Source organism: Chiloscyllium punctatum, chromosome 4 (genome assembly GCF_047496795.1).
Source record: "Chiloscyllium punctatum isolate Juve2018m chromosome 4, sChiPun1.3, whole genome shotgun sequence".
Taxonomy (NCBI): Eukaryota; Metazoa; Chordata; class Chondrichthyes; order Orectolobiformes; family Hemiscylliidae; genus Chiloscyllium; species Chiloscyllium punctatum.
This window is the reverse complement of record NC_092742.1, coordinates 68,862,624-68,879,523: the sequence shown is the minus strand read 5'-3', so window position 1 is coordinate 68,879,523 and position 16,900 is coordinate 68,862,624. Positions and strand designations below refer to the sequence as shown.

General features: G+C 40.4%; 1 protein-coding gene across 4 annotated transcripts in view; it reads left to right on the top strand.

The window, feature by feature from the left end:
- akap6 (A kinase (PRKA) anchor protein 6) overlaps positions 1-16,900 on the top strand; it is a 413,822-nt gene that overhangs the window by 310,949 nt on the left and 85,973 nt on the right. For all 4 annotated transcript variants that reach the window (XM_072568962.1, XM_072568965.1, XM_072568963.1 and 1 more), the window contains one exon: positions 11,393-11,539. In XM_072568962.1, the coding sequence (XP_072425063.1) occupies positions 11,393-11,539 (147 nt within the window). The remainder of the gene's footprint in view (positions 1-11,392; positions 11,540-16,900) is intronic.

The window sequence follows — 16,900 nt, the reverse complement described above, 5'->3', positions numbered from 1 at the left end:
GAAATCTGATCATTACTTTTTTTCCTTTGACTCTCACATTAACTATTAATCTTTTAAACGAATTGCACATGAAAAACCGCAACTTTGTTGAAAGATTTCTGCTGTTTAAAAGCAGGGTCACAGTGAATAAGCTGTCTGCCCTCATAAGAGAATTTCAGAGTAATATAATTTGAATTTAATTATTAATGGAAGATATTTAAAAAGATTGGTTCATGATCTCCTATTAGTGAATTTGCAATTCATTTTGATATTTGGAGTTTGATTTATAATGATGATAATGCAATCTACGTCCAATTAACAATGCATGGGCTATGTAATGTGATTTGCAATGCGTGTAAATGGAATCTGCTCAAAGAAAAAACTGATTCAGAACCTCAAATGTAATTTGCTTGGAGAGTTCTGGCAATTTTAAATGACATTGCAGTTCTTTAATCTTTTCAAAGATCATAAAGTAAATGTGTTTAGGATCAAGTTATCCCATTGCAACTTCACAGAAGGAAATATGTAGGATCTTGTCCTGTTGTTGCCATATTCTGCAATTATTGACATATACCTTTGTGTGAAAAAATGGACCAGTATCTCAATTTTGTATTTGGAAATCATTGTCTGGTAACCAGCTGTGTTCAGTAACAATAGTTAGGATTGTCCTGCTTGCATTACTTATATCAAAATTTAATAAATGGCTATTTTTGCCTGTAACATTATTACATAAGGTGATGCTGTGACCTCTCACACATTCTGAATATATATATATATACATATATATGCAGCAGAGCTTAGCACCTTGTACTGCAAAATAAAAAGCGCTTTTGTTCATCACTGAATGACATTAAACATGAGCTTCCTATGAGGCTACCATGCAGCTCAGCAGTCAGATTGTGAATATTAAATACTGGAGTTATGTTTTGTTTTCAGAAAAAAAAGTATGTTGGTGCTTTTTAGAAGTAATTATTTATTTTTGCATTGTCACCTTGTAACAGCAATTTCAGCTACATGATTCTTAATTATGGGTTGCAACAGCACATCTCAAAATAGGTGTAAAGTTACCTCACTTATTTTGCAAAATATATTGGCTTTTTCAATGTCTGTTAGATAGCTATAGCATGGCTTTGCATTTATTTAATCAAGTCCTCATTCTCTCTGATCAATGGAGAAACTATTGTTTCATTGTGTGCTTCTCATGCATTATTTAGAATGCCATCACCCTGTTGTTCTTCCACCCATCCTAAAGTTGAATTCTCAGAATTCTCAGAAAAAGTTCACATATTACGGTCATGCAGCAAAGGAGATGCATCATAATCTTGACCATTTTTCTGAATTCCTTTCTGAATATATCATTGTTTCACCAATAAATAGACTCATGCAGGGTTCTATGTTACACATTCTACAGTGTAGATATTTTCTTATGTTCAAGGTCAGATCAGTTCTGTAAAGTTTCTATGGTATTTTCTTCTCCAGCCAAATGGGTTGTTTGTTTTTTGATGATGAAGAAAACTGAGAAAATTCCAAATCTGTCAAAATAAGCTTTCTATAGTAGATTGAAAATAACTGCTGTTGTTGTTCTGTTGTCAGATTCTCAAATTGGGCAGAGGTTTTTGGTGCAATTTTTTACCAAAAGTGTTATATAGGAACATGCATTTAATGTAAGGAAAGAAAAATATGGCACATTCACTATGTTTTAAAATATTTTAACATAAAGATTTGATATACTGTAACAACTCTTACATTTTGTAGCATTATTAAGTGAATTAAATATATCTCCAACTTTTCGCAGGAAATTTTCAAACAATCCGGAGGTAGCTGGACAGTTTCGGAAACAAACGGGCATAAAAGTTTGATAGAATGAAACATATAAACAGAAAATAGGAGCAGGAGTAGACTATTCAGCTGTTTGAGCCTGCTCTGCTATTCAATGTGCTCATGGCTGACCATGCAACTCAGTACCCTGTTCCTGGTTTCTCTATATACTCTTTTGTCCTATTAGTACAAGGAACTATATCTTAATTCTTTTTGAAAAACTGAATCCAAAGATTGTACCTTTGTGCTCATAGTTAACTATTCAAATAAATAGTTGGGAAGGTCATTCAAACCTTTTATCAGAATTACAGTTTTTCAAATGTAGGTGTAGATTTGAATAAATTTAAATCACCGGTGATTTAAATAAAACTGGATACTGTATTGTTACATTTTCTTTGATTAATTAACTGTGTAGGTATTCTAGCTTAGGTAATTTTTGGATTTTAATGCATTGTTGAATATTGTTAGTTCATTTAGTTTTAAAAATAGGATTAGCATAGGATTAGCAATGTGAAAGCAACATATTACTGTAAGAGTCATTCTTTAATTTTATCTCTTTCTTTGAAGTACCTCTGCTTTGAGTATCATTCCTTGGCTGATAGGAGGGCAGGAGCCATCAGCCAATGTCATTGTTAAGCATGAAAAGCAAGGATGTTCAAGATGTTTTGATCCTTGATTTATTTTCCTGACTCTTCATGATAAATCCATGACCACCATTGGAAAAACTAGTTGTGACGTCTCCACGTGAGAAACTGTACTCAGCAATGGCCTACTGGTATTATCACTAGGCTATTAATCTAGAAATTCAGCTAATATTCTGGGGACACAGTTTTGAATCCCACCATGGTAGATGGTGGAATTTGAATTCAATAACAAAAGAGAGAACTGGAATTAAGAATCTACTGATAACCATGAAACCATGTCAATTGTCCGAAAAACCCATTTGGTTCACTAACGTCCTTCAGTGAAGAAAACCTGCCCTCCTCATCTGGTCTGGCCTGCATGTGACTCCAGAGCAAAGAAATGTGACTAATTTTCAATTGCCCTCTGAAATGCCCTAGCAAGCCATTCAATTTGTCAATAGCTACAAATTCTCAAAGAAATGAAACTGGACGAATCACCTGGCTTGGGCTGACAAGTGACAAGTAACATTCTAGCCACAGAAATGCCAGGCTATGACCACCACCAATAAGAGAAAATCTAACCACTGCCCCTTGTCATTCAATGGTTGAATTATCACTGATACCCCCACTATCAACATCCTGGGGATTATCATTAACCAGAAACTCAGGTAGACTCACCACATAAACACAGTGGCTACAAGAACAGGTCAGAGGCTAGAAATACTGTTGCAAGTAACTCAACTTCTGAATCCCCAAAGCCTTTCCACCATTTAGAACATAGAACATAGAACATAGAAGAATACAGCGCAGTACAGGCCCTTCAGCCCTCGATGTTGCACCGATCAAAGCCCACCTAACCTACACTAACCCACTATCCTCCATATACCTATCCAATGCCCGCTTAAATACCCATAAAGAGGGAGAGTCCACTACTGCTACTGGCAGGGCATTCCATGAACTTACGACTCGCTGAGTGAAGAACCTACCCCTAACATCAGTCCTATATCTACCCCCCCTTAATTTAAAGCTATGCCCCTTTGTAATAGCTGACTCCATACGTGGAAAAAGGTTCTCACTGTCAACCCTATCTAACCCCCTAATCATCTTGTACACCTCTATCAAATCACCCCTAAACCTTCTTTTCTCCAATGAAAACAACCCCAAGTGCCTCAGCCTTTCCTCATAGGATTTTCCTACCATACCAGGCAACATCCTGGTAAACTTCCTCTGCACCCGTTCCAGTGCCTCCACATCCTTCCTATAGTATGGCGACCAAAACTGCACACAATATTCCAGATGCGGCCGCACCAGAGTCTTATACAACTGCAGCATGACCTCAGGACTCCGGAACTCAATTCCTCTACCAATAAAAGCCAGTACGCCATATGCCTTCTTCACTGCACTATTTACCTGGGTGGCAACTTTCAGAGATCTGTGTACATGGACACCAAGATCCCTCTGCTCTTCCACACTACCAAGTAGTCTACCATTAGCCCAGTAATCTATCTTTTTATTACTCTTACCAAAGTGAATCACTTCACACTTAGCTACATTGAACTCCATTTGCCACCTTTCTGCCCAGCTCTGCAGCTTCTCTATATCCCGCTGTAACCTGCCACATCCTTCCTCACTGTCTACAACTCCTCCGACTTTCGTATCATCCGCAAACTTGCTCACCCAACCTTCTAACCCTTCCTCCAGGTCATTTATAAAAATGACAAACAGCAATGGTCCCAAAACAGATCCTTGCGGAACACCGCTAGTGACGGCACTCCAAGATGAACCTTTGCCATCAAATATTACCCTCTGTCTTCTTCCAGAGAGCCAATTCCTAATCCAAACCTCCAACTCACCCTCTATGCCATATCTCTGTATTTTCTGCAGTAGCCTACCATGGGGGACCTTATCAAACGCCTTACTAAAATCCATATATACCACATCTACCGCTTTCCCCTCATCTACCTCCTTAGTCACCTTCTCAAAGAATTCAATAAGGTTTGTGAGGCACGACCTGCCCTTCACAAAACCATGCTGACTATCCTTGATCACATCATTCTTATCCAGATGTGCACAAATCCTATCCCTTACAATTCTCTCTAAGACTTTGCCCACAACAGAAGTGAGACTCACTGGCCTATAGTTACTAGGATTATCCCTACTCCCCTTCTTGAACAAGGGAACCACGTTTGCTAGCCTCCAGTCCTCTGGCACTACTCCTGTCGACAAAGAGGACACAAAAATCAAGGCCAATGGCTCTGCAATCTCCTCCCTTGCTTCCCAGAGAATCCTAGGATAAATGCCATCAGGCCCAGGGGACTTATCTATTTTCACCCTTGCCAGAATTTCCAACACCTCTTCTCTACATATCTCAAAGCCATCCATTCTACTTATTCGTGCCTCAGTATTCATATCGACAACAATGTCCTGTTCCTGAGTGAATACTGACGAAAAGTATTCATTCAGCGCCTCCCCAATCTCTTCAGCCTCCACACGCAACTTCCCATTACTATCCTTGATTGGACCTATTCCTTCCCTAGTCATTCTTTTATTCCTAACATACCTATAGAAAGCCTTAGGGTTTTCCCTAATCCTACCAACTAAGGACCGTTCATGTCCCCTCCTTGCTGCTCTTAGCTCTCTCTTCAGGTCCTTCCGGGCTACCTTATAACTCTCAATTGCCCCTATTGAACCTTCACGCCTCATCTTTACAAAGGCCGCCCTCTTCCATTTAACAAGGGATTCCAACTCCTTATTAAACCACGGCTCCCTCACACGACCCTTTCCTCCCTGCCTGATAGATACGTACTTATCAAGGACACTCAATAGTTGCTCCTTGAACAAGTTCCACATATCAATTACGCTCTTGCCTTGGAATCTACTTTTCCAATCCACACATCCTAAGTCATGCCTCAACGCGTCATAATTTCCCTGCCCCCAGCTATAACTCTTGCCCTGTAGTACACACTTATCCCTCTCCATCACTAGAGTAAAAATCACCGAATTGTGGTCACTGTCCCCAAAGTGCTCACCTACCTCTAGTTCTAATACCTGGCCTGGTTCGTTACCCAGAACCAAATCCAGTATGGCCTCACCTCTTGTTGGCTTATCTACATATTGTGTCAGGAAACTCTCCTGCACACATTGCACAAACACTGACCCATCTAACGAACTTGAGCTATAGCTTTCCCAATCAATATCAGGAAAGTTAAAGTCTCCCATAACAATCACCCTATTACTGTCACTCTTCTCCTGAATCATCTTCGCAATCCTTTCTTCAACGATTTACAAGGCACAAGCCAGGTGCGTGATGGAATTCTCCCCACTTGTCTAGATGGGTGCAGCTCCAACAACACTCAAAAATCTTGACACCATCCAGGACAAAGCAGCCCGTTTGATTGGCACCACATCCACAAACATTCATTCCCTCCACTATTGATATTCAGTAGCAGCACTGTGTACTGCAAAAATTCACCAAAGGTTCGCAGACAGCACCTTCCAAACCTTTGACAGCTTCCATCTAGAAGAACAAATGCAGCAGATACATGGGAACACAAACCACCTGCAAGATCCCCCCTTTCTCTAAACCCTGTGTTTTCCAAAATGTTTGGGGTATTATTTGTGTCTTCCTTTATGAAGAGAGAACCAAAATCATTATTTTGCCATTTTCTTGTTCCCCGTATATAACTTCTTTACAATTCCTCATTATGACTGGATATGATGCTTACTAAACCTGTAATAATCTTTTGAAAGACACCTTTATGCTGTTGTGGACAGATGGCAGCAGCAGAAATGGCTACAAGACTGTTTAAGAGCTACAATCAAACATACTGGGAATTTTGGTCAAGCTAGTTTAAATTATGACCTCAGTTAATCAGCAGTTCAAACTTGTAAATGCTCAGCAGGCCTTGCGGCATCTGTGAGAGTTAACATTTCGGGTTTGGTAAACCTTCCTCAGATTTACAGCATACCGGCAGCTCTATTACTTTATGTAGAGTATGGAATGTCACCATTTAGAGCTTGGTGTAAACATTTGGGAGTTGTTTACCAGTAAATTCCGTTGGCTGGGATTGAATAATTGTTATCAGGCTTTGATCAATTCATTGGCTGATTGCCAGAAATCATTCTGGAAAGGGAATACATGTTGCAGAACAAAGATTTTTTTCTCCAAGAGAGAAGAAGAAACCTTTGAGGCCACATTGGAAAACCATGTGCCCTGAAGTTACTCGCAGAGAGGACAAAGAACCATGAGGCGAGATCTGCATGGAGAATGAAGTTGACCAGTTCTCTCGAACTGGGGGTAGTATTTGATTAAAGCCAAGCTTACTAATTAAAGGAGGCGTTAGGGTAAAATGTGGATATAGTGAAGTAAGGTAAAGTCAATTTAAATGAAGTGAATTAATGGTAAAGTTAGCTGAAATAATAAGTTAATGTTGCAATGAATGTATGTTTTATATTGAGTTCTTAAAAGGTTAAATGAAAAAAGGTTTGTTTAACATTTGAGTCGGTTCCCTGCCTTTTGTCTGCCACACAAGGTAATACCTAAGTAAAAAGTTTGAATCCTCCTTTTCGGGCAACACGCTAACAGAATATAGAATTTTATCACATTTGCAGACCAGCCTATGACTGTCCATAATGCCTCTTGACTGTTCATTGCTGCTAAACATGAAAAGTTGCCTGACTATCTGTCTGCTCTAAACGGCAAGGTAAGGCAGCGATGGTGTGAGTAAGGACTAAGAAAGCAAGCTAAGACCCCAGAAATACACCTTGTTCAGATGAATGAGATGGATCCTATTACTAAGGGCAATGTGGCCTGGCAGCAGTATTGCAAATTAAGGTGTCAATGAGCTCCAAAGTATTTTTGAGCTGATGTGTATTATAAATGAGTCCTAAATATGCCCTAATGATATGGTGAGGCTGGTGCTTTGCCAATGCCAACCTCCCTGGATGTACAAGCAATTACTGCCAAGAGAACGTGCCCCGAGCTGTTGGGGTATACTGGCCAAGATGAATATCTGGAGAAGAGGTTGGAGAGGCACCTGCCAGATATCCATTCAAACTTCGATGTTGGGAATTGTTGCTAACTAGTTTCTTTCCATTGCTTGAAAAAATAGCAACCTGCACATAAATGAGGTGAGATTAGGTAATAATGAGATGTTAATATATGCAAATAGATCTCTGGCTGCTCACTAGCGAGATTTTTTTCTTGCATTTAAAATCTTGGTGAAAAACCTCACTTTTTTGTTCTTGCTATATTTTCCCAACTGACTCACCATTGCCCATTTTGTTTGGAGGCGGGGAGTGTGGTGGGTGTGGTTGGACGATTCTGTCTTTAAATTTTTTAGGGTCTTTGCAAAGAAAATGTTTCATGATAGTATCATCTGAATGAATTACTCCTGCACCCTCCCAATAGTTATGACATCATTCCATAAGGTGAGGTGCCTAAACCTGCAAAGTCTATATGAAATGCAGCCTAACCAAAAATTTAGTAGTGTTTATTATTACTTTGTTTTTATAATCTATTAATGTATTTGTGGTTATAAATCCTTTTATAATATTATCTGATGGAAAAGTAATTAAAACATAAAGTACATAACATGTGAAAAACAAACCCTTGCAAAAATGTCTGATGTCCTTAGAAATAAAATAGTCCCTATGGAAAGCAGGATGAGATTACCAAAATGCCATATCAGATCAACATTCCTCTTTGAATATGGAAGTTGAAATACAGTATAAGCAAGAAAATGGAAGATATTTAAAGGTCCTGGAAATGTGGGACTAGAATTGTATGTCCCTGTCAGGCATACTTTTGGCAAGAGATGGGCATGTAAAATAGATCAGGTAGCTATCCCATCACATTTTCACCCAAGCACAAACTCACCATCATAGTACAGAGAGTGGATGGGTGCCAAAAGTTCCAGCTTGCCCACCATATATAAAGAAATAATTAAGGGCTAATTGAACTGATCTAAAAACTCAATTGACCCCAATATTCCCATGGCCATGCCAGATATGATTGGTATGGGCAGGCAGCTGACAGTAGGTAATCCTTATTTTAAGGATTCTAAGATGGTGTGAAGAAAGGGAATATCATGGAGGCCCCTCTTGACCATCGCAGCTTGTCCCCTGAGAAAATAATACCAGTTTTCCTTCCCAACTGCCTTTTAAAAGAAAACACTGACCCCTGCCTTTTAGGTGGCAAAACATGCCCATCCAAAGACTTAACTGGATGCAGGATTCATTGGGAATTTCCCTTTGCAATAAATTCATGCATTAGCAGCACCTAACATCTTATGACTATGGGGCAGGCTTCTTCTTCAATTGTTGGTGTACTGTTGACTTTTTTTTTCCAGAGCTCTGGGTGAGCTGCAGGCAATGATTGGAAATTTGGGAAAACACAGCAAGAATGAAAAGATCTGATTCTCAACATTGAGAAAAAAAAGTCTGATCTTCCCCTTAAAGTTTCAATGGGAAGTTCCAAATCTCACTGTCAGTGAGCATGCTATTTCCATGCAATTACATCTCATTATTATCTAATCTTGCCTCATTTATATTTATTTTATGATTCTGGTGTGCACAGGTGAGAAACTACTTGGAACTAATCCCTGACATGAAAGTGCAGTTACTTGACAGATGTACCTTACCTCTTGCTTCTCTGGACCTTATCTTAGAGTCTGTTCACCAATTACCTCATGATAGTTTCCACAGGCAGTGACTACTTCCCATCCTTTGATGGGAGACAGCATTGGCAAAACACAAGCCTCGCAACAATCACCATGACTGATCTCGGATTAACTCATAACACACCAGGCACTGTACTTTGGAACTCACTGACACCATACGTTGCAATGAACTTGCCAGGTTGCAAGGACACCCTGGTCTACTCCTCCACTGCCAACAACTCCACACATCTCCCAGCACCTTCCCATGCAATCACAGAAGGTGTAACACCTGCCTGTTTACTTCCTCCCTCCTCACTATCCAAGCAGCAAATTATCTGTACTTTGCTCAATGTAGTCAACTGTATTTGCTGCTCACAACGTGTTCTCCTTTACATTGGGAAGACAAAATGCAGGCTTGGTGGCTGCTGTGCAGAACACCTACATTCTGTCCATAAAAATGATGCTGAGCTTCCTGTTGCCTTCTACTTCAACACACCACCTACCAACCGGATTCATTCCTCCCATCAACCAACCAGGTCATACCATCTACCTGTTCACTTATCCCTACCTCCTGCCTCCCCCCTCCTTTGTCTGCAGCTCCCCTTTCACCCAACCCCAGTCCTGAAGAAGGGTTACACCAGAAACCTTGACTCTCCACCTCCTGATGCTTCCTTGGCTTGCTGTGTTCTTCCAGCCTCCTGTTTGTCTATCTTGGATTCCAGCATCTGCAGTTTTTCTCTTTCTGTCTCAGTCTTGGTACAGTGCTCCTGTGAAGTTCCAGTGCAAGCCGGAAGAATAACACTTCATTTTTCCACCTGATGACCCTGCAGCCTTCAGGACTCAATTTTGAGTTCAAAATTTTTAGGAAGAGAAACAGAAATTGTTGGAAAAGATCAGCAGATCTAGCAGCATCTGTGGAGAGAAATCAGAGTTAATACTTCAGGTCAACCGATCCTTCCTCAGAACTATATTTTAGGGCCTGAGCACCTTTTCCCATGTCCTTACTTCATGCCCCACAGACCAGGTCTTGTCATCACATGGGCTGTAACCATAAATAATCTATTGTCAGGCACTAATGGTCCCCATTAGCAGCTAATGATTCTTCCAGGTTGACCTTTACCCATTCTCTTGTCTGCCCAAATGTTTGGGCTCCATCTCCACCTTTTGTTGACTCCACCACCCCCCTCCCCCCAGCTTCAGTCAGTTCTGAGGAAGGTCACTGGACCCAAAACATTGACTCTGCTTTCTCTCCACAGATGCTGTCAGACCTGAGGAGTTTTCTAGCAATTTCTGTTTTTGTTCCTGATTTCCAGTATCTGTAATTCTTTGTGCGATTAAGCATCTTTACTTGGAAACACTCTCTAGAGAATGATGAAACATTGAGTAAAATGTGAAATAATTGAATGAAATTATCAATTAAGAACTGGCTTATTTCTTATAGTATTGACGTGACTTCAATATTGGTGAGGTAAAAACAATGACTGCAGATGCTGGAAACCAGATTCTGGATTAGTGGTGCTGGAAGAGCACAGCAGTTCAGGCAGCATCCACTGCTCCTCAGATGCTACCTGAACTGCTGTGCTCTTCCAGCACCACTAATCCAGAATGTGAATTCAATATTGCCAAACAAAATAAAGAAAGAATAAAGAACGGTTTTCTGCCCTCAGTTACTTCCAATATGCCAGTTATGTAAATGTTAAAAAGAACATTATGCATTCTAAGGTCCACAAAATTAAATGTTTTTGATTTGTTCTGCATCCTAAATACAGGTATCACCATATTTTCAAAGGTAACACAGTATCATTAAGTTAATTTTTTTCACAAAACTAGGCCTATTTTGTAATTATGGAAAAAAATCTAAAATCTGCTTACGTAAATATTTTCACAATAATACTTTTTGTCAATCTTCTTGTATTTTCACAGCATGAAAATATTTACACTTTTTGAATACTATATTGATTAAAATTTTAAAGGAATTAAAGTCAATTTGAATTGGGTCCATGTCCTACTTACAAATTAATAATAGCGTTTTGAATGCAGATCGTATGGTACAGGCTGTTCTGCTATAACGTGTGCTTTGTTAACACACATTTGCTGTAACATGATTGACAGATTGGGGACATGGTTTCTAAAGCGCAAAATTTTAAAGTATGTATTCGTTACAGCACGATTCTGGCCCCATTAGATTAAAAGATGCTGCTATTATGCAATTTTCCTATAACATGGGATTGCACGAGAACGAAACGACCACTTATACAAAACTGGCTGTATTTCAATTGGAAAGGTCATGTAATAGACTATTTTGTTTTACAGGGATACAGCATGGAGATGTCAATGTGGCTTCCTAAGAAACTACATTTACTAAAGAAGGTTGCATGTCTGAGAGAAGCTGGTAACTCATTACCCAGTGAAATTCTTGAAAAGGTAGAGGGAATTAAAGACAAATGGCAACTATTAGAGGTATGTTTTTTTTGTAACAGTTCAGATGTATATTGAATTTCAGTTTATGATTTGCAGCTATTGTGAGTTCCCATTTTTCTTACGAATCATCTTCTATTTTAGAATTAGAATTAGGTTTATTGTCTCATATATTCAAGTTCAGAGATACACGAATACAATGAAATGTGTATAAAGTCGCCATTTCTGGTGCCATCTTAGGTATGAAGGTGTCTCAGTACAAAATCTTGGATATAAATTAGAAACATAAAGCAATAAAGTTAAAAGTTCAGCATTGCAGACATTCTAAAGCACAGAAAAAAAGAAAAAAATCAGATGGAACAGACGGGTCCACTTTGGGCTTAACCTCAAGGCCAGGAATCCGTGGTTGGTTTCACTTTGAGATCGGGGTCCCTTGAGTCCATGCTGGGCCATACTTCAAGTCTGCTCTGGGTTTCAAATTGAGTCCGCACTGGCCCAACCGGCCTCCACCGATGCTGTTTGAGGACAGGAGATGAGTTGAAAGGAAAAAAAGAACAAAAAGAGAGATAAAAAGAAGTGAATGGAGCAGTCTGTGTCAAAATGATACTAAAGCCCCAGTTCCAGAAGTCTTGCCCTAAAACCCAGTCCTGCCACTTTCATCAGGTGGAAGGAAATGGTGTAATCAACTAGGAGAAAGTGAGGACTGGAGATGCTGGAGATCAGCGTTGAAGAGTGCGGAACCGGAAAAGCACAGCCGGTTAGTCAGCATCTGAGGAGCAGGAGAGTCAACGTTTTGAGCATAAGCCCTTCATCAAGAATGAGGCTTCATTCCTGACGAAGGGCTAAGGCCTGAAACGTTAACTCTCCTGTTCCTCGGATGCTGCCTGATCGGCTGTGCTTTCCCAGCACTACACTCTTCAACAAGGAAGGGAATGGTGTGGGTAATTGCCTTAAGCCAGATCTGGTTTTCATTCATCCAAAACAAAAAGTGTGGGTTTTAGATCTTTCATAAGAAGGTCGAAAGCTGCTGGAGTTCTTTGGAGATGCATGATACCCATTTGGAGAGGTGGGATATACTTTAAGTTGGTGAAAGACACATCTGGGAGAGGAATTTTCAAGGTGCAATGTGCCACTTGGGAGAAGTCAAGTGCACTTTGAGATTGTTAAACACAGACATGAATGTGTTAAACGGTGGATTATACATTCAACTTTCAAATTCAATCAAATTGTCAAGCTGTGAAGGAAGTTGTCAATTTGTCAATGCATTTATATATCTTCGCCTTTCATTTAAAAAAACACGATGTAGTTCAGTCACTGCTTGCTATTTCACTCTGTTGACAAAGTGTATGGGCTCTCACTCTCGGATTTATGCTGCATGATCTATTTCCCAACCTAATATTATCATGATGGGGTGTTGGTCAGTTCACATTTTGATTAGCAGCTCCAAGCTCTTATAACGCCTAAGACGAACTGGGGAAAGGAAGTTAAATGTAGTGTGTTGTTTTTTGTCAGTGAGGCCTCCTTGTAGTCAATTTATCAACAAACACGTAAAAACTTTGTTGTATTTTGTGTCAGCATGGATCGAGAGTTCTAATCATGAATGATACTGGGTGTGCTAGCATGATTGGTGTGAAGGCAAAGAGTGTTGGGTGAAGGTTAAAGATAGACATGGATTACCTTTTAGGTTTGTTGGGGCTTTAAAGGGCAATGGGATGGAGGGGCATAGGTTGGCAGGAGAACTATCAACTGGGTGTCTGTCCCTCTACACTAACTGTGCCCACTGCAGCTTTCCATGCTAATTGCCAGTGTGCCCAGCAATGCAAGCCTGTACTTCCAGAATATACTCCTCATGCATTAGAGAGAATGTGCATGTGGAAGGAGACATGCCATGGATTTTGTCCTGGTCTGAAGTTTGGTCATAGGCCAGGGACTGACTCTAGTTTCCATGTAGGTTTTATTTGGTGAATTTGACAAGACCGGAACTGAATATTAATGAGGCAAGTTGGTTATTGAGGTGTCTAACAAGCATTAATCCTCTTGAATGAGTTAACTCAATACTTACTGAAAGAATCTTGCTACACTGCCTATGAAAACCATGAATAATGACATGAAATGATCTTGACATTTCGATGGGTGTCATCAGAATTCTTGTCTGATTTAACAGATAGGTACATGAGTAGGAAGGGTTTTGAGGGATAAGGGCCAAATGCTGGCAAATGGGACTGGATTAATTCAGGATATCCAGTCGGTATGGACGAGTTGGACCAACGGGTCTGTTTCCGTGCTGTACATTTCTATGACTATGATTGTGCTACAACTTCACCATAATCCAGGTTGTTTCGACTCCTATGTGATTCTACCCAATGCAGATCACTATGTCAAAATGAGTGCCAGAATCAAACAAGAAGTCCAGTGACAGGTCACTGCATGGCATCTTCTGTGTTTTTGCCAAAAGCCGGACAAGATTCTTGTTTGGCAACAGCAAGTTACATTTTAAGGGTATATTAGTTTGTTAAAAGCCTTATTAATGGATATTAGTATTCACTTTCCTATTTTACCACACATGCTGAACACATTAGACATTGAGAAATCAGAGTGGGTACATGGTGCATTCAGCAGGTACCTGGCTACAAGGAGCCTTCATGTTGATTGGCACCAAAAGCAGCTTAGAGCACGATCCACTGGCACCAGTCACCCTCACCCCTCATCCACAGACATTGGCACTTGACATTTTCCAACTCCTCAGAACCGTTATGGCACCTCCCTGATAAATGTGCAGACCACTCAGGAAACAGCAAGTGCCATTGGAATGCTGCTACAAGAATATTTTGACAACAGGGACAGGCACCCAGTTCACGGATTGGACCAAACTGCATCTCAGAGCTGCTCACTGGCTGACTTATGCTTCCTCACTTAGCACATACACGCATGCTTGTAGCATCCATACCTTGCCTTGCCATGCAATGCTCTGTCATCTGTCTTTGTGTGTTGACCCTTCAGCCAGAATCAAAGGCACTCGTTACAGCTATAGGGGTTTTTCAGGGTCGGAAATTTGCTGTTCAGCATTCTGAGATGTTAGATTAATACTTACAGCATGTGTCACCAGCCTGCACAGCTAACACACTGCCTGTGTATCCAAACAGATGGCTATGGTGGAGGTAGTCCTCAGCCCAGTCAATGTTTGGGAGCAGGTGTCGGTTAGAGGATTGTGGCACCACCAACATTTACCTGGATGTATGCAGCCTTTCACAGATGGCATGATCACAAGATATGCCAATCTTTCAGCGGATATCTGCTGACTGGCAAGTTGTTCTGGGAATAGTACATGGTAAAATAGGGTAAGAGTCAAACATGAGAGATGCTGTGAGTGGAGTATGCAGTTAATGAGGCACATTTGGTTAAGTCCAGTGAGAAATACCTTCAAACTTCACTTGATGCAATCACACTTAACCATAAAAACCATAAAAGATTCAGCCCATTATTTCACTTCATTCTGGCTATCCAATATGAAGGTATTTCATAACCAACACAGTAAAATCTTTGTCTGGAATTCTTCACAGATTAATATGAAGTGCAATACACTAGAGAATAAATAAAACCTCAAAATGCACCTATTTCCTTCTGATCACACTAAAAAATCAATCCAAATAATTTAATAGCCTAACATTAAACTGTCAAGTGCTTTCTGTCCATTCTGTTTATTCCAGCTAGAGATAAAATGTCATCTCGCCTATGGTTCAAGGATTAACTGTTCAGCGACAATAAAAGGCCCATTTTTACTGATCCTCCAATGTTGTTGAATAAATCTGCAAACTTTTAACAGCCACTAATGTCAAGTCTTCCCTTGGTAGTTTCTGTAACCAAAAATCACTTAAACCCATGAACCTAAATTCCCTAATTTTTCAACTAACCCACTCAGATTAAATTTGCACAATGAATCAAGATGCAACGAGGAAGATTAATAGTTTATACAAAATATCTACCCCAAAAATATAAATTAGCCCAGACTTAAAGAGTAATTTAAAAAACCATTATTAAATGTTGACAGGTGAAACAAGATGAGAAGGGTTTTTACACCACTGTTTGTGGACAAAATGAAACAAAAATATCCCTCACCTCCACTATCTTCTTTCAACATGCACCCTCAGCAATCACTAATAGAGTCATAGAGATGTACAGCATGGAAACAGACCCTTCGGTCCAACCCGTCCATGCCGACCAGATATCCCAATCCAATCTAGTCCCACCTGCCAGCACCAGGCCCATATCCCTCTAAACCCGACCAATTTATATACCAATCCAAATGCCTCTTTAGTGTTGCAATTGTACCAGACTCCACCACTTCCTCTGGCAGCTCATTCCATACACGTACCACCCTCTGTATGAAAAAGTTGCCCCTTAGGTCTCTTTTATATCTTTCGCCTCTCACCCTAAACCTATGCCCTCTAGTTCTGGACTCCCTGACCCCAGGGAAAAGACTTTGTCTATTTATCCTATCCATGCCTGTCATAATTTTGTAAACCTCTATAAGGTCACCCCTCAGCCTTCGACGCTCCAGGGAAAACAGCCCCAGTCTGTTCAGCCTCTTTCTATAGCTCAGAACCTCCAACCCTGGCAACATCCTTGTAAATCTTTTCTGAACCCTTTCAAGTTTCACAACACCTTTCCGATAGGAAGGAGACCAGAATTGCACGCAATATTCCAACAGTGGCCTAACCAATGTCCTGTACAGCCGCAACATGACCTCCCAACTCCTGTACTCAATACTCTGACCAATAAATGAAAGCATACCAAATGCCTTCTTCACTGTCCTATCTACCTGCGGCTCCACTTTCAAGGAGCTATGAACCTGCACTCCAAGGTCTCTTTGTTCAGCAACGCTCCCTAGGACCTTACCATTAAGTGTATAAGTCCTGCTAAGATTTGCTTTTCCAAAATGCAGCACCTCGCATTTATCTGAACTAAACTCCATCTGCCACTTCCAGCCCATTGGCCCATCTGGTCAAGATCCTGTTGTGATCTATGGTAATCTTCTATTCCGTCCACTGCACCTCCAATTTTGGTGTCATCTGCAAACTTACAAACTGTACCTCTTATGCTCGCATCCAAATCATTTATGTAAATGACAAAACGTAGAGGGCCCAGCACCGATCCTTGTGGCACTCCACTGGTTACAGACCTCCAGTCTGAAAAACAACCCTCCACCACCACCCTCTGTCTTCTACCTTTGAGCCAGTTCTGTATCCAAATGGCTAGTTCTCCCTGTATTCCATGAGATCTAACCTTGCTAATCAGTCTCCCGTGGGGAACCTTGTCGAATGCCTTACTGAAGTCCACATAGATGTACACACTTAAGAAATTCCTCTCCATCTTAACCTTTGGTACTTCTTCAAAATACTCAAT